The 22,641-nt window shown below is 45.9% G+C and overlaps 1 protein-coding gene across 11 annotated transcripts in view; it reads left to right on the top strand.

Annotated features, from left to right (window-relative positions):
- The window catches only part of GRM5 (glutamate metabotropic receptor 5), a 459,510-nt gene that overhangs the window by 369,779 nt on the left and 67,090 nt on the right, over positions 1-22,641 (top strand). For all 11 annotated transcript variants that reach the window (XR_011026045.1, XM_068266785.1, XM_068266784.1 and 8 more), the window contains one exon: positions 8,635-8,870. Coding sequence is in view for 10 of the 11 variants with exons in the window: in XM_068266785.1 (XP_068122886.1) it covers positions 8,635-8,870 (236 nt within the window). In the remaining variant the exon portion in view is untranslated. The remainder of the gene's footprint in view (positions 1-8,634; positions 8,871-22,641) is intronic.

Here is a 22,641-nt window from a genome sequence, read left to right as displayed (position 1 = left end):
TAGTAAACAGAAAACAGTTTGAGGCCTAGAACCCACTAGAGCGCTTTTTTGAGCGTTTAGGGAGCGCTTTAAATCGCTAGTGATTTCCCTAAACGTTCTGCCAATGTAAATCAATGTAACAAATTCCACAGTGGCGATTGTGATTAGCAAAATCGCAATCGCAGGACATGCAGCATTTTGGGAGCGTTTGCGCTTCATTGTAAAGTATTGAAGAAGTTGGGCCGAACCTCTGATTTTAGGTTCGCGAACTTCCGCGGAAGGTTCGGTTCGCGTAAAAGTTCGCGAACCGCCATAGACTTCAATGGGGATGCGAACTTTGAAAAAAAAAAAATTATGCAGGCCACAAAAGTGATGGAAAAGATGTTTCAAGGGGTCTAACACCTGGACTCCCAGGTGGAGGAGTGGGATACACGCCAAAAGTCCTCGGGAAAAATCTGGATTTGACGCAAAGCAGCATTTTAAGGGCAGAAATCACATTGAATGCTAAATGACAGGCCTAAAGTGCTTCAAAACATCTTGCATGTGTATACATCAATCAGGTAGTGTAATTAAGGTACTGCTTCACACTGACACACCAAACTCACCGTGTAATGCACCGCAAACAGCTGTTTGTGTAGTGACGGCCGTGCTGGACTGGTGCGCACCATGGTGAGAACAGGTATGCAGTGGCGGGTTCACTGAACAGAACAGGTATACAGTGGCGGGTTCACAGAACAGGTATGCAGTGGTGGGTTCGCTGAACAGGTATGCAGTGGTGGGTTCACTGAACAGGTATGCAGTGGTGGGTTCACAGAACAGGTATGCAGTGGCAGGTTCACTGAACAGGTATGCAGTGGTGGGTTCACTGAACAGGTATGCAGTGGTGGGTTCACTGAACAGGTATGCAGTGGTGGGTTCACTGAACAGGTATGCAGTGGTGGGTTCACAGAACAGGTATGCAGTGGCAAGTTCACTGAACAGGTATGCAGTGGTGGGTTCACTGAACAGGTATGCAGTGGTGGGTTCACTGAACAGGTATGCAGTGGTGGGTTCACTGAACAGGTATGCAGTGGTGGGTTCACAGAACAGGTATGCAGTGGTGGGTTCACAGAACAGGTATGCAGTGGTGGGTTCACAGAACAGGTATGCAGTGGCAGGTTCACTGAACAGGTATGCAGTGGCAGGTTCACTGAACAGGTATGCAGTGGTGGGTTCACAGAACAGGTATGCAGTGGTGGGTTCACAGAACAGGTATGCAGTGGTGGGTTCACAGAACAGGTATGCAGTGGTGGGTTCACAGAACAGGTATGCAGTGGCAGGTTCACTGAACAGGTATGCAGTGGTGGGTTCACAGTACAGGTATGCAGTGGTGGGTTCACAGAACAGGTATGCAGCCAGGTACAAGCTAAGCCTAACTAATCTTTCCCTATGAGAGACAGTCTGCAGCAGCTCGCCCTACTCTCACTAATGCAGGCACACGAGTGACCGTAACGGCCGCCGCTGCCTGCCTTATATAAGGGGGGTGGGGCTCCAGGGGCTAGTGTAGCCTAATTGGCTACACTGGGCCTGCTGACTGTGATGTAGAGGGTCAAAGTTGACCCTCCATGGTGCATTATGCAGCGAACCGAACTTCCGCAAACGTTCGCCTGCGGGTCGCGAACGCGAACCACGGAAGTTCGCATGGAACCGTTCGCAGGCGAACCGTTCGGCCCAACTCTAGCCCTGGCAAATCGCTCATGAATCGATACACATAGAGATTTGTGTGCGATTGTAAATTACTGCACACTGTAAAAATAATTAAAATAAATTGATAGGACCAATCAGAATTAAAATCGCTAATCGCAAATCGCTACACCCTCGCTGGCAAAAAGCTTACACTTTTTAAAATCGCTCCCAAAATCGCCGGAAAACACTCATGAAATCGCTTACAAAACGCTAATTAAAAACGCCAGCGATTGCTCTTGCAATTTGTGGTGGGTTCCAGGCCTTAGGCATTTTCCATATTTACTGTTATCAGGTAGGCACATAGCTATCTTATGACTCCACAATGTCAGTTTTCATAAGGGGTTTAGATCCATAACTGGCGTTTGGAAAGTGTATGGAGGAAAGTCCCCCGGCCTCTGAAAAAATCTCACACACTTTCAGCAAATTCTGGATTGAGCCAGCAACCCAATGGTGTACCTAGGATGTCAAAAAGTAGATGTATGGCTTTGATCTGAAGGGAATGGTGACCTTACCCTGAACTAGTTATGTTGTTTGTAGACTATTACGAGCTGAGCGCTGTGCTGTGATTGCTGTTATATTACTGTAATCACCTCTGAGAGTTGTAGCGGGATTAGACCCTCCTGAGACTTGTTCTTCTTGAGTAGCATTTCAGTTTCCAGGGCCTGCTATACTGGAGCAAATGTACATTGGGTGATTTATTACTCTTGCAGTATATCGGGAGTCTATGCCTCGTTCCTATTATTTCTTTCAGACCGAAAACACCATTTTAATTACAAAAGGTGACAGTAAATATTGCCACGAAAGACTCTTTTCTGCTGGACATTATTTAATCTGCAGAGAGAGAGACATAACTTTCTACAACTGTCAAAAATGTCACTTTGGTGACTTGCATGATAACATCTCGAGATATCGCTAATGACATGGAGTGACGACGACTGGGATTAAATATTTATTACTATTATTTACAGTAGATAGCGCTAACATCCTCCACAGCTCTGTACAGAGTACTGTATATATAGTGACTCCTTTACTTCACCTCTAGTCATGGTTCCATCTCACTCTCCCGCTCTTCAAACACTCCTCAAGTCATGTCCCAAATACACCTCATGCTCTCACCATACCTTCTCCAGTCACTTGCCCACTACACTTTCAGGCATACATCATACCTTTAGTCACTACTTCACCACGTTTGGTACTGTACCCATCATAACCTTCAGTCATGTTCCAAGGATTGCTCCAGATGTGAACTAACCACCACACATCCATTCACTCCTCTACCACACCATTAGTCCCTCTCTCACCCCGATAACCCTTCACCACCCCATACCCCCTACCTGAGGTGTAGTCATGCTTCATCACAACTCCCAATTCTAGGACTTTTTGTTAACCTGTGACATGATGCAGCCCAACTGAAGGAGGTTTTGACAAGTTGTGGGTAGGCCTGAAGATGCTTGCCTCAACACCATCGTACTGTTCAGACCTGGGAGCAGGGATCTGACAGAAGTCTATCATGCAGGAAGTGGCTGGGGAGGGGCTTCTTACCTATTCATGTATCCAATAATCAAGGATGTTCTACTCAGCACAATTTTTTTTTAGGAAGTGCTCCAGCACAAGTGTCAGAAACACAGTTATGTCTGTTTCGGCAGTTTTGAATCAGCTGTGCCGAATTTGAACAGCAAGACTATAAGGAAGCACATCTTCAAAACACTAGTTAAAAATGCTCATACTACATGGAAGAGGCAGCACTGACCAAACATGGGCCAATTAACATATGTATGTGTGGATGCACCCTATATTCATATACAAATCAATTTTTTAAATTATAATTTTGTATCAATTAGATATTAGCAAAATCAACCAGGATAAATAAACAATTAAACCAGGAGTCACCATATAGTGTTAAAATAGTGTTCTTGAAAATCCTCTAGCCTTCCTGAATGGTTTCTGGCTAAAATTGGCGGACACACCAATGGTACAACATGTTATTCAGCACTATACATTACGTAAGAACACCACTGTTTTTGCAGTTTTGCCGGTCTAGAGCATTCAGGGGTGTGTTAATACAATGCCAAGGAGGAATGACATCAGCTATTATCTTGGGGGAGAAATTGTTTTAGCCCATCTATCCAGGAAGGGGTATGAGGCCATTTATTAAAGGAACACTATCAATCAACATGTTTTTTTTTCAATTGAGATAAGAATTGTTTGGGAAGTGCTGCTAAGTACTGGTGTATACATTTGAATGCTTATCTTTTTGTTTACTGTTATCAAATTCCTTTCACACTTCAGTGTCGCCAAAACTGATGCCTGAGTGAACTATGAGAGGAGGGGGATTCCCTCACACTACATCTGTTAATCCTGTGTGTGAGGAAGCTCTTAGCAGCTGCCCGTGTCCTGTGTCTCTTCTCAACTGTCTGCAGAGAGCAGAGGAAATGTAACTTGTTATAAACATTAGTAATTGTCTGTGACGCCACAGCTTTTCATACTTTTTTTTGCTTTCAAAGAAAAATACTCTGTAGTCTGATATACAACACTGGCTGTGCATTGAAGCAGACTCCCCTTCTGCGAACGATTTGATCCAATAGAGTGAAATCCTACACACAATGAATTAAACCTTTTGCCTCTGATATTTAACATGAAAAGTAGGAAAATGTTTCCACAGCTACTTAGACTTTATTTGTACATTGTCATTTTAGAACACTTGGGTATTGATAGTGTTCCTTTAACATCTGGAAGTTCACGAAGAGGAGTTTTTTGCAGCTAGATAAAGTACAAAGTTTGGATTCGTACTGGGGGTGGAGCATTGTTCAACAGCAAGGTTGGCGCTACCATAGAGGCAAAGCAGGCAATTTCCCCAGGGCCCCGGAGCCTGTAGGGGCCCCCAGTGGCTACAAGAGGAAAAAAATCAAAAAGACCTTATAGTTTTTGAGAAAATTGATTTTAAAGTTTCAAAGGAAAAAAATACACATTTAAAAACCCACCGACTTTAACAGTTAATAGCAAATCCACCTTAAATGCTAGAAACCCTAAATTTGCAGGATTTGTTAAGGAGATCATTTTCAAAAAGACCTTATAGTTTTTGAGAAAATCGATTTTAAAGTTTAGAAGGAAAAAGATATACTTTTAAATGCGGTAAATGTCACTTCTAGTAGCAAACCTAACGGTAGTGTAATTTTACATTTATCAAAAAGAGCAATAAATTTCCTGACGGGGGTTTCCAGGGGGTCCATACATACTCCCCAGCACTGTGGCCAGGGATCATTATACAGCCGCAATATGGCTGTATGAAGATCCCTGGCATTTTTTCCTATTTTCCTTTTAGGTTTAGAGTGTTGACATTTTTTTTTTTTTAATTATGTGGGGTCCCCCCTCCTGAAACTTTTTAACCCCTTGTCCCCCATGCAGGCTGGGGTAGCCAGAATGTGGAGCTCCGACCGATTGGGGCTTCACACCCTGACTATACCAGCTGCAAAAAAGGTCCCTTAATGTCGATTTTTGTTCCGGGGTATCTGTTGGGGGGGCCCCCAGGTTTATTTTGCCCTGGGGCCCCATTGTTGCTTAAACCGACCCTGGTCTACGGCTCACCCACATGGTGACCATGCTTGGGGGGTTGTCTGCATTGCTCCCCCGTCCCTCTCCCCAGGGTGCAGTTGATCTACAAACACCAGATTATCATGGCTGGCTGGACAGCACCATCATAATGTGTATTGCTTCCAGCTTTCAGCAGACCTCCCCGTCAATCTCTCACAGGAGCTCATCATAAAACATTAGATGAGATTGGGATTTTGGGTCAGCAGGATTAAACCCATTAGCAGTTTTAAATGCCCCACACAAAACACAAGCAGGTGTTCTCGGCTTGCAACAGCTGCGAAGCATTATAGCTCATTTTATTTAATTAGCCTGCAGCTATTTCCTTATTCTGTGATGCAATAATTGTCATATAATAAAAATGCAGTCGCACAGAAAAATATCAACAAATTCACAAATTAATCCCAGTAATCTAATTAATATTTATTTCCACTCTAGAAGGCATGTTTATCACAGGGCGAGCTTTCGGCCCCCTTGCACATCTCCGTGTTGCCTGTTGTATGAAAACTTTGATTTACTTTTAGGCCTCTTATACACTTGCCTTGTAAACCTGCATTGCGTTACCCTGTTTTACAGAAAAGTAGCGCAACGGTAATGAAAGGCAATGGGGCCTCGCACACGTACCACCACTGTGCATTGCGCACCAAGTGCTCGATCTGCCGCCGAGCCCCTTGCAAAGTCAACAGTGTGTTACCATCAGACTTCCGCAGCGATTCAGTGGCTGTAATGCTGGAAGTAATGTAAGTCCATGGGCGATGCAGGAAATTGGGGGTGGCAGTGCAGCATACAAAGGAGAAACCCAGGAACCCCAGTGATGCACTTCCTGTCCAACAGGAAGTACGTCACTTTGCAAAGGGCATGCGGAGGGGAGGCGCTATGCATATGACCCTGTCGGCACATGATTGTTTCATATGATATGATTGACATTTTGTGCATTGCCATACCTCCCAACTTTTTGAGATGAGACAGAGGGACACTTAAGCCACGCCCCTGATCACGCCCCCATCTCCATCATTATCATATCATAAAGATTTCATAAGAAAAATATGTTGTTTTATAATTCAAACCACACTGGTCCTTTCTGTTCTGGTTCATTTTCCTTCATATCAACATTTTTAAATTAGTAATATATCAATTTAAAGCATGGGAATAAAGTTTAGAGTCAATCAATCAAATTTTTTAGTAGAGAAATGTATATATTTACATAGGAAGAGGGACAAAGTCCTAAAAGAAGCACAAATGAGGAGAAAAGAGCGACAGGGCTCCAAAAGCGGGACTATCCCTCCAAAAGAGGGACAGTTGGGAGCAATGCATTGCTGTGCAATGCGAAAGGGGCGGGGCAACACACTGCAAACTCACAGACCAGGTGTAAAACTTAAAGAATTAAGGCTTTGCTGATCATTACGAGCATTGATAGGTGTGATACCTGGGGGATAGGAGGCCTACCCCAGTTGATACGTAAACATTTTTACATGGACTGACTCCACTTAGTAGCAGGAAGAGGAAGTGTAGTTGGTTTTGGCCCTGCATATTTTGGTACTGTGTATGCAATTTGTGTTGGAAATATCAACAGGATTACAACTGCAGCATAGTAAGGCAACCACAAGATGTCATTGTGTATGTAAAGTGCTGAAATTATCTCTATGGTATTGTTATTTCCTGTATTCTCTCTGTGTTCCTCTCTGTTCTAAGCAAGCTGCATTACCTGATGGTGGTGTATGATTTATGTCTGCATGTTTTCTTCAGTAAAGAGTTCTAACTTGTTATACTGGGTGCCTATCTGTGTGTATCAACCACTCTGTTCCATCAATTTGCAGACACTGTGCCTTTAAATTTGCAGAAAGCCTTTTCTGCAGCTGTTGTAAGTCAGGTGCTGCCTTGGTCATGAGCACACACCATGCTACTCTGTCAGGTCTGGATTTACATCACAGAAGCTTATAAGTACAGATGTCCTGGCACCTTATGCTGGGTACACCCGATGAGATTTCCCGTTCGATTCCCGGATCGATTCGATTAAATCAAACATGTTCGATTGGATTTCGATCGTTTTTTCCGTCAATTTTGCATACCTATCATGAAAAAATCGATCGAAATCCAATCGAACATGTTTGATTTAATCGAATCGATCCGGGAATCGAACGGGAAATCTCATCGTGTGTACCCAGCATTAGACTTCACCCTCCATGAACCTACAAACCCACCGCCAAACTGAGCTGCCAGTATGCTGGCTATCCCAGCTGGCACTTCTCCTTTACTGCCCTTGCCTGTCATATGTAGCTACAGGTGTCCCTTAGTATAAGGTAGCCAGAAGTACCCTTAATATTAACCACTTAACCCCCCCAGTGCTAACTTTCTCCGTCCCTCTGCGCACCGCTTCACCCCCAAGGACGGAGAAAGGCGCACTTGTTTGTTTACTGGCTGGGAGTGGGCGGGGACCTCGCGCGCACACTCCAGCCAGCCCGCACAGCAGGTGACTAATTGGACTTTAGGAACAAGCATTCCTAAATCCAATTAGACTCGCCGATTGCGAATAGAATGAAGACGGCTTCTGTTTGAAGCCGTCTTCATTCATAACAAAGTAACGTAAACAAACGTGCAGCGCGCGATCGCACGACCCGCGCGCGCGGACACAAAACCCGGGCTCTGCAGTTCAATGATTGGTTATGGGGACCCCAGTCCCCAATAACCAATCACATTACAGTAATAAGGAAATGGAAGCAGCGCTGAAAGGTAAACATTGCGCTGGTGTTTCAGGGATAAAACCCCTCAGTTGTGAAGTGGTTAAGTAGCTAGAGGTGCCCCTGACTGGAGGGAGATCTCGCAAGTGAAATGCAGAGAGTAACTTCTCATTTACACTCTCATCAGGACTCTGCATCAGGAAGGAGAGAGGGAGGCACTAGGGGAGGGGACTAAGCCGCCTTTCCATCATCAGGCGCCTGTAGGCACGTGCCTACATTGCCTTATGTAACTCCGGCCATGTACTCTTTTGTAACAGTTTAGTAATTGACATGACTTACAACATTGCAATCTACAGTAGATTAGGTGGCCAGGGTTCTCCTTGCTTTTTTGAACCCGAGGAACAAACCACCTTCAATGAATACTCCATTGTTTGGCAACGTTGTGTAGGAGACACAGATACGCACTCGGTGGATTGTTTATTTGCTTTTCCGAGGTGAAGAACACAGAATTATAGACTTTTGTTTCATCCTCGCTGTGGCTTCCGGCTACAGAGAAGAGTCTGCAGGATTTAATAAGCTCGCTATTATAAAAATGTTCAGCAGATAAGAACATCAATCATGGGATGGGGAGTACAGGGATTTATCATGTTATTTATCTCTGCAGTGACGGCTGGGCCGACAGGTACGATGTGACAGACAGTTATCAGCGCGAGGCGGCCGGAGGAATGACCATCAAGCTGCAGTCTCCGGACGTGAAATGGTTTGACGATTATTACCTGCAGCTCCGGCCAGAAACCAATCTGCGCAATCCCTGGTTCCAGGAGTTCTGGCAGAACAAGTTCAAGTGCCGGCTGAAGGGATATTCACAGGACAACCAGATCTTCAACAAGACCTGCAACAGTGAGTATTAGGAGGCTTTGCTTTTCAGTCAATGGATTAGTATGTCTACAGAGTATATCGAAGAGGAACTTTACTGAATGAAACTTAAAGGACTACTGTAGGGGGGAAAATGAACTAAACTTACCTGGTGCTTTAAATGGTCCCCTGCAGACATCCTGTGCACCCACAGCCACTCACCGATGCTCCGGTCCCCACCTCTGGTACACTTCTGGAATTTCCGACTTTAAAGTCGGAAAACCACTGTACCAGGCGCAGCCGTGTCCTCGCCCCCTCTAACGTCACCAGGAGCGTACTGCGCAGGCGCAGACCGTACTGTGCCTGCGCAATACACTCCTGGTGACATCGGTGGGAGAAAGGGCGTGGCCATGCAGGTGCAGTGGTTTTCCGACTTTAAAGTCGGAAATTCCAGAAGTGAACCGGAGGCGAGGACCGGAGCATCGGTGAGTGGCTGCGCGGGCACAGGACGTCTGCGGGGGACCATTTGAAGCACTAGGTAAGTTCAGCTCATTTTCTCCTAACCCCTAACAGTAGTCCTTTAAAGTGTACCCAATGCGAGTTATTAAATCTAAAAACGGGACACAAAGGCATGTTCCTATCTGCAGGACATGCCTCTGTGTGCACTGCTCGCCCCTCTCCATGCCACCTGGGCCCCGCTAGGCCCAATCACCCCCCACCCGGAATTTGCCGACATCAGCAAACTAACGGGGAAGGGGCATCCCACTGCATGATAGGAACGCCTGAGTAACGCCCCTTCCCAGCCTTTCAGAGCTTTCTAACAGGCTCTCAGCTGCCTGCTCCCTGCCCCTCCACGTCAATCAGCACTGTGCTCTCAGAGGAGAGCACTGATGCTGCTTCTCCAGCTTCCTGACCTCAAAGGTCACAGAATTGAAAGTAATGGATTGCTTCAGGAGCGGCGGGGAGAGGAGGTAATGAGCAGTACCTGATCCGGCAAACCGGATCAGGCAGCATGTTTTTTTTTATTTGATTTTACTTTTAGACCCGGCTCGTGTTTGCATTATAGGATATCTGTAGCCATCTAAAATAAAAAGTTACATACTCACTTAAAGGGTAGCTGAGATGAAGATAAAGGCTATATTTATTTATACTTACCTGGGGCTCCCTTACTGTCCTCTTTCACTGCTCTGTTGTCTTCTAATCAGCCCCGGTATTTTGGCCAGTAGCAGGCAGTTGTGCGCTTCTGCACCTGCGCGGCACAGGCACGCCCCCATTGCGCTCCTGTGCAGGCGCAGAACGCTCCCGACACCAGAGGTGCAACGGGTTGCACACGCGGCCAGGCCATGCATGAGCAGAAGTGCGTGGCCGCCCACATTATGATTAGAAGACGACGGAGTGGCTGGAGAGGACAGCGAGGGAGCCCACTCACCTCATGGAGCTAAAGGAGGCCCCAGGTAAGTATAAATGTAGACTTTATCTTCACCTCAGGTTCTCTATAAGAAGAGGAAAGACTCTGGATCCCTTAGACTCGTCTTTCTTAACCTTTTCACCCTGGAGTAACCCTTTACATAATCTTTTGATCTCAGAGAACCCCTATATTAGCGGAGGGAGTGGGGTTTATTTTGCAAGTGGGACGATCTTTAACCCTTTAGCAGCCAATTTATTAAGAGGCTTTCAAGTGCTACCGGCCAATTTATTTTAGCACATTTTTTTTTCTTATTTGTTACATTTCCTTTCTACCGTTTGGTAGTGCTGTAATGTGTATTTATTGCCATTTGTCACTAGGGGGCAGTGTAAAACAATAATAGAGGACTACTGCTTTCAGATTCTATATCTTCTGCTAGCAGAGAGACATCAAAGCAGTCCAAGAATTTACCCAGAGGTCAAAAGCAGTGCACTTATCTCAAACGAGATAATTCCTTGCAACCACTTGTGTACCAGCGGTCTCTGGCCTCTTAAGGATGGGGCTTACAGGCATCTCGCCACACGGACCCACTGTTCTCACTGCACTGAACTCACTGTTCACACTGTGAGCCAATGAGATTGGCTCACAGTGATCACAGGGTCAGGAGCCAACAAAATTCACTCCTGACCGGCTCACAGAGGCAGAGCTCTGCTATCATAGCGATGGCAGAGCTAGTGGCTTGCAGCAATGGTAGAGATTGGCAGTAGCGGTGGCCTGAGTGGCGCGGTAATTGAAATCTATGCCCTGGTGGGAATAAACAGCCATAAACGGGCCATAGATTTCAATTTCCGTGGTCCACTGTCGCCAAAATCTTAAAATTTAAAATACATGTAAACACATACAAATAAGAAGTAAGTTTCTTCCTGAGTAAAATAAACCATAATTTACTTGTTTCCTATGCTGCCGTCACAGTAAATAGTAGAAATCCGACATTACCAGCAGGTTTTGGGCTAGTCCATCTCTCCATACCTGATTCTCAGCATGGCCTTTATTCTTTATAAAGACATTCCCTGAAAAAGATTTATATAAAGATGCTGGCCGGTCTCCCTGCTCACTGTACACTGTTTTGGCAGTTGGACGGAGCAACTGTCATTCACCAATTGCTTTTGAAAATAAAGAAAATCCTGAGAACCCCCCCCCCCCCCTTCATGGAGAGATGGGCTTGTCCAAAACCTGTCGGTTCTGTCAGGTTTCTGCTATATACTGTAAGTGACAGCAACATAGGAGAAAAGTAATTTATGGCTCATTTTACTCTGGAAGAAACGTACTTTCCTATCTGTATACGTTTACATATATTTTAAATTTAACATTTTTGCAACAGTGGTGCTTTAAGCCAAAGCCAAGTCATCACAGTAGAGCTGGTGCTATGTCTCTCTGTCAGACAGAATAAAGTCACTTGGCTTTGCAAGCTTTCTATATAAGCACTACAGCAGAGTCCATACTCTCTCCCAGTACCGCCTCTACAGCTCAGATCAGCAGGGGGCGGTGTTGCCAGCGCTCCTCATAACAGCCTCAGTTTGACATTCAAATGTTTCTTGTACGTTACTGCCGCATTCTCCTTTGTTTATGATCAGTTGTCGCTTTTTCAACTTCTCTGAACTCTTCTAAAGTATTCAAAACAGTAAAACCCTCCAGATTCTGGAGCAGTAATTGTAGCAGACATAAAAACTCCTTGAGCTCCTGCTTGGCAACAGCAATTAGAGGAGGTAATACTCCATAAAATGTTCTTTGATAGTCCTGTGTGTGCTGGATGCCTCTGCTGAGGGAGGATCCCGCTGAGATCCAGCTTCAGTGAAGAGACCATCATCTAAGTCCTGTGCAGGTGCAGCAAAATCACAAACAGCCATTAGTATTATTATAGCAGCTATGTATAAGAAGAGTGGCACTGTCTGGAAATGCGTAGTGAAATAAAAGGTGCCAGGAAATATGGGTGCTGGGCTAGGGCGTAGCATTAACCATAGCAACCATAGCAGCTGCTATGGGGCCCTGGAGCAGGCCCGTTTCTAGGGCTGTGCGGCCACCCTGAGCGCTATTGGGAGGGGGGCGCTGTAATGGAGGAGGGAGCCGCAGCTGCGGGGAGAGCAGCCCGTCCTCTCCCTCCCTTCCTCTCCCCGGGCCGCCCTCCATGTTCCCCCAAACCACCCCCCCCCCCCCCCCCCGACTGCAGAGTTAGCGCAGAGAAACCTCACCTCACCTCCCTGGTTTCAATTGCCGATCACTCACTCGCCGCCGGTCTCCTGCAGAGACGCTGATACACGCACGGCTTCCTGTTAAACAGGAAGCAACGTGTGTATCAGTATCTATGCAGAGCAGGATGAGACTGCTGGTGAGTGAGTGATCGGCGATTGGAACCAGGGAGGTGAGTTACTATTTACAGTGAGCGCTTCCCTGCGCTAACTCTGCAGTCCGAGCGGGGAGCACGGAGCGCGGCCCGGGGATAGGAAGGGAGGGAGAGGTCGGGCTGCCCTCCCCGCGGCTGCGGCTCCCCCCTCCATTATGGGGGAGCACCTACCTAACCTATACTGGGGGGCAGCTGAGCTACCTATCTAACCTATACTGGGGGGCAGCTACCTAATCTAACCTATACTGGGGGGCAGCTACCTAATCTAACCTATACTGGGGGGCACCTACCTAATCTAACCTATACTGGGGGCACCTACCTAATGTAACCTATACTAGGGGGAACCTACCTACCTACCTAACCTATACTGGGGGGCAGCTACCTATCTAACCTATACTGGGGGGCAGTTACCTAATGTAACCTATACTGCGGGGCAGCTACCTATCTAACCTATACTGGGGGGCACCTACCTAATCTAACCTATAATGGGGAGGCACCTACCTACCTAACCTATACTGGGGGGCAGCTACCTATCTAACCTATACTGGGGGGCAGCTACCTATCTAACCTATACTGGGGGCAGCTACCTAATCTAACCTATACTGGGGGGCAGCTACCTATCTAACCTATACTGGGGGGCACCTACCTAATCTAACCTAAACTGGGGGGAAGCTACCAATCTAACCTATACTGGGGGGGAAGCTACCAATCTAACCTATACTGGGGGGCAGCTACCAATCTAACCTATACTGGGGGGCAGCTACCAATCTAATCTATACTGGGGGCACCTACTTATCTAACCTGTATTGGGGGCAACTACCTAGCCAGCCAATACTGGTGGCAACTATACTGGCTACCTATATTGGAGTCACCTACCTAACTAACCTATACTGGGGGCACCTACCTATCTAACTTATGCTGGGGGCAACTATTCTGGCTACCTATATTAGAAGCACCCACCTAGCTAACCTGTACTGGGGGCACCTACCTATCTAACTTATACTGTGGGCAACTATACTGGCTAGTTATACTGGAGGCACCTACCTGGCTAACCTATACTGGGGACAACTATACTGGGGCACCTATGTCTGGATACCTATACTGGGGGGACCTATAGCTGGCTACCTATACTGGGGTACCTATTCCTGGCTACCTATACTGGGGGGACCTATACTGAGTGCAACTAGACCTCGCTAACCTATACTGCGGGCACCTATACCTGGCTCCGCGGGAGGGCAATTTTTACACCCTCGCCCTGGGTGCATTTTAGCCTAGAAACTGCCCTGCCCTGGAGCATAGAGGGCCCAGGTGGTACTTAAAGTGAACCTCCAGACTCAAAATCTACTCAGCAGCACTGAAAAGACTTGGTGTTTCTTTAACAGTTTCACAGCATCAGAACTTTGTTTTTCTTTCCAAAGCCTCATTTTTAGCTGCACAGAAGAAAACTGCCTGGACATTTTCCCCTGATACTGTGCAAAGCATGATGGGATTTCTGATGTTGTTGTTCTCCTTCTGCTGTTTTGGTGCAATTTTTTTTTTAATTTTGAATTTGAGGCCTAGTGTGTGCAGCGGGGTGATCAGGAAACAACACTGTGTCTCATGCTCCCTGTCACCTTCTTTCAACCAAAAAGATGGCTGCCCCCATGAAATCACAAACGTTTGCCTGTTCTTTTAAAATAGGGTGGGTAAGAGATAATATTGCCTATCTATTTTAATTAGCATAACTAATGTAACTTAATTACACTGTTTGTTTAGGCTGAAGTTCCCCTTTAATATATTCACCATTAACTTTCTTGAGTTTCTCCACCCTCTGACTTTGTCTACCATGAACTATGAGTAGTGGTGATTGCATGAGAATGTAAATTGCCCAACTAACTCATATGCATAGGGTAGGGGCAGGTGGCATTGCTTTAGACTGCCTACATCTGAGGACCCCATTTTAGCTATGGGGCCCCATGATCTCTAGCTACGCCACTGGTGCCAGGATAAAGCCAATAGTAGAATAGCGGTAACATTTACATATTCTACTATTTTACAGATGTATTTTTAGTAGTAAAATATTGGTAAAAATCACTGATATTTCAAACAAACACAGAACATGTATATCACGCTTTTCTCCTGGCGGACTCAAAGCGCCAGAGCTGCAGCCACTAGGGCACGTTCTATAGGCAGTAGCAGCGTTAGGTAGACTTGCCTAAGGTCTCCTACTGAATAAGTGCTGGCTTACAGAACAGACAGAGCCGAGATTTGAACCCTGGTCTCCTGTGTCAGAGGCAGAGCCCTTAACCATTACACTATGCAGCCACCATTTCAGTGCACATAAACCTCGCCCTACTCTCACACTTCCTGATGCCTACCTAATATTAACTGCCCCTTACCGGCGCAAACACCCTTCTTGATGCCTAACCTTATCCACACCCCCCTGGAGAAAACCCTCTTCCTGATGTGTAACCTTAACCACAACCCCCCGGCCGCGAACCTTCTTTGTGATGCCTAAACTTAGTCACACCCATGTCCGCCACATAAACTATAATAGTAACAATAAACCATAATAACGATAAATGGCAATATTAACGATACATTTTACCAGGTGCCCCAATTTCTGCTTGGTGGCCAATTGCTGCAAATTAACATTAGTGCCAATGGCGGCGCACAAATTGTTCATTTACTGTTTACCAAATTTCAGTTTCCTACGGAAATATGCCCTTTTAAAAGTTCGTTATCCTACAGCAAAGACATATGAAACATTCATGCTGTAAGGAAAACAGTGACTTAAAGCTTTTAGGGTGCCCATTAATGATACAATCTGGATTGTACAATCTTACCACTTCTGTGTAAAGCCTCATCTACACGTGTAGATGAGGCTCCGATCCGGCGGCTCGATTAGCCGCCGGATCGCCTCTTCCGCATCCCCGCGCGTACCAGCCACGTCCCCGCGCCGGATTCGATACCCGCTCGTCCCCGCGCCGCGCCGCTTATCTTCCGCTCGATTTCCTGTCATTGTCCCCTCGCGGGGAAGGAGCAAGGAATCGGCGGTAGCAAGATCTGACCTGTCGGATCTTATCAATCGAGCCGCATTAGCGGCTCGATTGATAAGTAACATCGGAGCCTCATCTATGCGTGTAGATGAGGCTTGATATGAGTGGGCACCTTAACCCTTTCCAATCCTCTTTAGATCAAAGTCATAGACTATGTCCCAAACTCTGATCGCCGCTGCCCCCCTGCTGCGTCTTGTAATGTAAATATTATCATTAGGGTCGCCGTTGCTGGATCTAGTCCGACATGGCATCCTGTTGATTGAAGTGTGAGTCAAAGTCTGAAACTTTGATCTCCTCCAGCACCACGCAATAAATAGTGAAATAAAATTACACTGGCATGCGGGCAAGGGGGACAGAGCTTCAGTGCGTGTACTGGTTCTGGCCCTGCCCCCCTCCACTGATGCCGGGTCACCACTTCACTCTGTTGCGAAGAGGTACAGGCCCTTAGGGGGAGAAGCCTGAGGGGGGGGCCAACAGATCTGGGGCCCTCCAGGGCCGTTTTTAGGGGCAGGAGGGGGCACAGAACAGGAAGGGGGAGCATAGGGCACACACAGTGGCAGTAAGGGGAGCCCGACTCCCCCCTCCCTCACCTCAGGCTCCCCCTTCAGTGCTCTCCCCTCCAGCAATGGCAGCAGTGGGCAGGGAACGTGGACTCACCTCTTCTGCGCTTCATGCGACGGAGGCCGGGGTGGGGGAAGGGGGCCCCCATCCAAAGTTTTGCAGGGGAGCCCAGTGATTTCTAGTTATGCCCTTGGACCCTCAGTATTACTGTGATTTTGTGAATCAACCCCAAAATTAGTTTCTTAAAGAATATGGACCATGGCAGCAATGCCTGCTATTTGCCAGCAATCGCTGCAGCCGTTGCCCCTGGCATAACTCTACAGCAAGGAAAACCGGAGCAGGACTTGGTGGCCTTTTTTTCACCTCATTTATTAAAATAAATGTTCAATTGGTGGGTTGGGGGTATTACCACGGAATCAGAAAATGTGGGCGCCGAAAGCGCCGCGGAAGTTTGACACCCAGGTTAATATCGGTAAATATTAACATGGGCGCCGTTGATTGCCGCTGTCCTGCCGAGCACGCCAACAGTCTAATTGTTATTCAGCACCTCACCCCGGCAACATCACAGCCAAATAAAGTTATACAATTCAGCAGGTTATAGGGAATTAAGATAATAAAAAGCTTAAAAGGCCATGTTAAATATCTACATTAAAACAAAATGCAAGACTTCACTGTTACTATTTTATAGAGTCGGAAAGGTGAATGGTTGCTTTTTATAGATCCTGTCTCAAGTCAGCTAATGAGCGGTAGGTTAACCGAGACCCTTGTATGTGGCTAACCTCCTTCCAGTAAGAGAGCCAACTCTGCATTATATCATCGTTTATTGACTTTAACCATTGTGAGAAGGAGAGCTGCATTATATTCATAAGGGGTTATTTTAATAATGTCTAATTTGATTGCTGTTCTCCTGCCGAGAACATCTAATTATCTCCTTATCAAGCCTGTCAAATTTGGTTCTCGGGAGCCATCTAACTGCCAGGGTTTTCTTTCTTTCTCCCGGTTGACAACCAATTACCTCTGGCACTCGGTAAAATCTAGGTGTACATTGATACATTGCCCCAGAAGCTTGCCTGTCACTGGCTTTCCTTTTACATTAACTAAAGCAGCTTAACCAACTGGAAATCGCTTGAAAGTGATTTGGGGTATAAAAGTGATGGAATTTATTCACAGAATGGGATGTAAGGCGCCATCCCTCAAAAGGGGACCAATCGCAACAATCTATATATATAATAGACTAGTGCCTCAACCTTCGAGCAAGAAGAAGAAGTACTTTGCATGAGAAAATGTATGCGTGCTCAAACACCAAGTTTTAGGCTTCTTTTCCACGGACTGTTGAGCTGTGTGCTCAGCAAGCAGTTACCAGGCAGCAGTAAGCAGTTACCAGGCAGCAGTAAGCAGTTACCAGGCAGCAGCAAGCAGTTACCAGGCAACAGCAAGCAGTTACCAGGCAACAGCAAGCAGTTACCAGGCAGCAGCAAGCAGTTACCAGGCAGCAGCAAGCAGTTACCAGGCAGCAGCAAGCAGTTACCAGGCAGCAGCAAGCAGTTACCAGGCAGTAGTGAGCAGTTGTAAGAGTTTGAGAGGCATTTTACTGCCTATCAACTGTCCGTGGAAAAGAGGCCTACCCTAGCAAGTCTGGATTTGCAAATCTGGCCTAATTGGCTATTCATGAGGCAATGCTCATGCAAATATGCATTTGCTTTTGCATGCCAAACTATGCAGGGTCAAAAAACCAATACCGCAAAGCGGTCGCCCTGCTACATGCCAGTGATGAGCGAAAATGCAAAAATTTGTTTCGATAAATTTTTTTACCGAATTTTAGCCTAATTTCGTTTTGACAGGCAAATTTTCCATCTAATTTTTTCACGTTAATTTTCGCCTAAGGCCAGTCATTTTCGCATTACTTGCGTATGATTGCGGACATTTTCCACATAAGGGCATTAGCGCCCGCATTCAGAGAAGTTTCTTGCGCATTATTGCGGGCATTTTTCCGTATAAACGTCCGCATAGATTGAATTTCCATGCGGATTATTGTGGACATTTTTCCGCATAAGGGCATAAGCATCCGCATACAATGAATTTTTGATGCTGGTCGAAAACGCAAATATTTCTGAAGATTTTCATGAAAATTCGCCAAAAAACGAAAACAGGATTTTCGAGGCGAAAATTTGCAAGCAACACTGCTACATGCTACATTAGCACTATCCAGGAGCGCCACGGGGAGGATTCCCAATGCCCTCTTTTTATACAACCGGGGGGACCACAGGGTCCCAGGCTCTCTCACTGCTTGGGAACCACAGTGACACCCCGGAGGGGGAGGCGCAGGCGACCCCCCCCCCCCCAAGCGTGGCCAGCGTCGGGGAGAGCTGTCCACACCCACCTCCCAATATTAAAAACAGGCACTTACCTTAACGTCCATTGCGTTCTGCTACATGCGCATTAACTTGGGGGCACCACATGAGAAAGGAGAGAAGCATGGGTCACCCCGAGCTTTAGAGCTCAGGGCTGGCTCACATACAACACTCCGGGGTGGGGGGGGGGGAGGACAAGCACAGACAACTAACTCCAGGGCTCACACCGCCGGAGCAAGCCATTCACCACCTGCCTCCAAAGGATACAAACTGCAAAAAATGCTTTCCATGAGAAAATTCATGCGCATGTAGCAGAACGCAATGGACGTTAAGGTAAGTGCCTGTTTTTAATATTGGGAGGTGGGCACAGATGGCTCTCCCCGGCGCTGGCCACGCTTAGGGGGGGGGTCGCCTGCGGCACCTAGCCTCCCCCTCCGGGGTGCCGCTGTGGTTCCCAGGCAGTGAGAGAACCTGGGACCCCGCGGTCCCTCCGGTTGTATAAAAAGGGGGCATTGGGAATCCTCCCTGTGGCGCTCCTGGATAGTGCTAATGTAGCATGTAGCAGTGTTGCTTGTGAATTTTCGCCTAAGTCATTTTCGCATCGAAAATCCTGTTTGTTTTTTGGCGAATTTTCACGAAAATCTTCAGAAATATTTGCGTTTTCGACCAGCATCGGAAATTCATTGTATGCGGATGCTTATGCCCTTATGCGGAAAAATGTCCACAATAATCCGCATGGAAATATAGACTATGAATGTATTTTGTAGGTACTGATCTTTTGCAGGAACGGATCTTTTGCAGATACTGATCTTTTGAATGTGTATAGCATCTTTGTGTGCAGCATCTTGCAAAGATTTCTATCTAATGGGGAGTGCAGCTCAATAGAATAGACTGTGTAGGTGTGGCTCTGATACTACATGGAAGGGGGTAAAATTGGTCTGTGATCTTTCATTTTTCCAAAGACTTTTATCTGATGTGTGTACCCACCTTTATTCTTCTTGCTTCAAGGTTGAGGCACGTACTCTATTAGATAGATAGAAGATGCGGCGTATGCTACGACGCGGGACGGCTAGTGCATTTATAATAACTTGGATCTATACCCCTAAATACCCCTAAAACTGATGTAAAGGATTTAACAGCCTGGGATTGCTTTTATGTCCTTTTGGGCCTTTTTCACAGTGCGACATTATCCAACATTTTGCTAGGCAGGCTTACTAAGGCCACATACACACATCAGACTATAGTCTTTTGAAAATGAAAGATCACAGACCAATCTTACCACCCTTCATGTAGTATGAGAGCCATACTCTACACAGTCTTTTCTATGGAGCTGAACTCTACATCAGAAAAAAATCTTTGCAAGATGCTGCACACACAGATGCTGTACAGACACAAAAGATCAGTATCTGCAAAAGATCTGTTCCTGCCAAAGATCCGTTCCTGCAAATTGCAATGATAGTCTATGAGATCTGCAGATCATCATACACACATGATTTAACTGACATTCATCTGCAGATCAGATCCACCAGGATGGATTTTCAGATCTGCAGATGACTGTCTGATCTGCAGATGAATGTCAGTTAAATCATGTGTGTATGATGATCTGCAGATCTCATAGACTATCATTGCAATTTACAGGAATGGATTTTTGGCAGGAACAGATCTTTTGCAGATACTGATCTTTTGTGTCTGTACAGCATCTGTGTGTGCAGCATCTTGCAAAGCTTTTTTTCTGATGTGGAGTTCAGCTCCATAGAAAAGACTGTGTAGAGTATGGGTCTCATACTACATGAAGGGTGGTAAGATTGGTCTGTGATCTTTCATTTTCCAAAGACTATAGTCTGATGTGTGTATGAGCCTTTAGACTGCTGTTAAAGAGAAACTGTAACCAAGAATTGAACTTTATCCCAATCAGTAGCTGATACCCCCTTTCCCATGAGAAATATTTTCCTTTTCTGAAACGGATCATCAGGAGGTCTGCATGGCTAATACTGTGGTGAAACCCATCCCACAGTGTGATGTCAGGACCATAGTCCTCACAGTTTCCTGATTGTGAACCTCATTGCATTGTGGGAAATAGCTGTTTGCAGCCGTTTCCAACTGCCAAAAAGCAAGCAGCATCTCCTTTTACTGACATCACCTGCCAGCAGTAAAATTGTCAAAATGTAAATCAGGGAGAGGAAATATTTTACAGCGGGCAAACACTGACTAATTATTGTAAAAATGAAGCACTTTTTTTATTACATTATTTTCACTGGAGTTACTCTTTAAGTTCATGCATCTTTGACTCCACCCATGACCACACCCGCATTCTGGTGCATGGCCACTCCCATTTTATGGCTGGATTGCCCAAAAGTGTCCTGGATCACTTAGGATCCTAGCAAAGCCCCTGATTTTAATTAAAGCAGGTGGTTTGTTGGAAGCATACGCACTTTACGCATTAAGTACAGCAAAACGCGTACCGCTGCACTGGTCATTAAAGTCAAAGGTCAGATATTGTTCACGTTTGACCATGTTCCACTTGCACGATTTTCTCCGGAGTAAAAAAATCAGACAAGCGTCTGCTTCGTCCACACATTGTACAATAAAACAATTCATTGGCTGATAGCCAGCTCTATGATCTTGGCAGATGGGCTGCATTCTACTGCAAATCTTCGTTGGTGAAGGAACACCCGAGCAGATTTATTAAACCAGTAGGGAGGCTCATTTGGAGTCTGCAAAATTAAAATTTCTGCACCTGCCATCGGAAATCGGATTTCCGACGAAATCTGATTTAGGCCTTGTTCACATTTTAAATCACAAACGGAATCGCAAGCGCTGAGCACTTTTGTGCACAATTTTTTTCAAGCCATTCCTGGCGTTTTCTGAGCGTTGAGCAATTTTGTGTAAGCGCTTTTCTAAGCGCTTTTGATGAGAGATTGAGATTTTCACTTCCTGACGTCAGGAAGTTAACTCTTTGACCCAGGGAAAAGAATAAATATGATGGGCTTGATTCACTAACCGGCGCTAAGCCTTATCTGAGGTTAGTGTGCCATATCTGAGTTAGTGTGCCTTATCTGAGGTTAATGTGCCTTATCTGAGGTTAGTGTGCCTTATCTGAACTTAGTGCCCCTTAAGTAGCTTTGTGCACACTAAAAAATGCACAAAGCTACATCGCGCACTGCACGATAACATCACACCCGCTATACTGTACATGATGAGACCTTAAGGTCAGTGCACCGTTATCGTCGCATCCTATGCGACCTTATGGTCGCATCATATACAGTATAGTGGGTGCGACGTTATCGTCGCACTGCGCGGAAAGATCGACGCATTACGCTGTGCGCACTGTGCACAGTGCAGTGCGCGATGCAGCTTTGCATCTTTTAGTGTGCACAAAGCTACTTAAGGGGCACTAAGTTCAGATAAGGCACACTAACCTCAGATAGGGCACACTAACTCAGATAGGGCACACTAACCTCAGATAAGGCACACTAACCTCAGATAAGGCACACTAACCTCAGATAAGGCACACTAACTCAGATAAGGCACACTAACCTCAGATAAGGCACACTAACTTCAGATAAGGCACACTAACTCAGATAAGGCACACTAACCTCAGATAAGGCACACTAACCTCAGATAAGGCACACTAACTCAGATAAGGCACACTAACTCAGATAAGGCACACTAACCTCAGATAAGGCACACTAACTCAGATAAGACACACTAACCTCAGATAAGGCACACTAACTCAGATAAGACACACTAACCTCAGATAAGGCACACTAACTCAGATAAGACACACTAACCTCAGATAAGGCACACTAACCTCAGATAAGGCACACTAACATCAGGTAAGGCACACTAACTCAGATAAGACACACTAACCTCAGATAAGGCACACTAACCTCAGATAAGGCACACTAACCTCAGATAAGGCACACTAACATAGATAAGGCACACTAACCTCAGATAAGACACACTAACCTCAGATAAGGCACACTAACTCAGATAAGGCACACTAACCTCAGATAAGTCACACTAACCTCAGATATGGCACACAGATAAGGCACACTAA

This window comes from Hyperolius riggenbachi, chromosome 2, assembly GCF_040937935.1.
Source record: "Hyperolius riggenbachi isolate aHypRig1 chromosome 2, aHypRig1.pri, whole genome shotgun sequence".
Taxonomy (NCBI): Eukaryota; Metazoa; Chordata; class Amphibia; order Anura; family Hyperoliidae; genus Hyperolius; species Hyperolius riggenbachi.
Note: the sequence above shows the minus strand (reverse complement) of the source record. Positions and strands in the feature narration are given on the sequence as shown.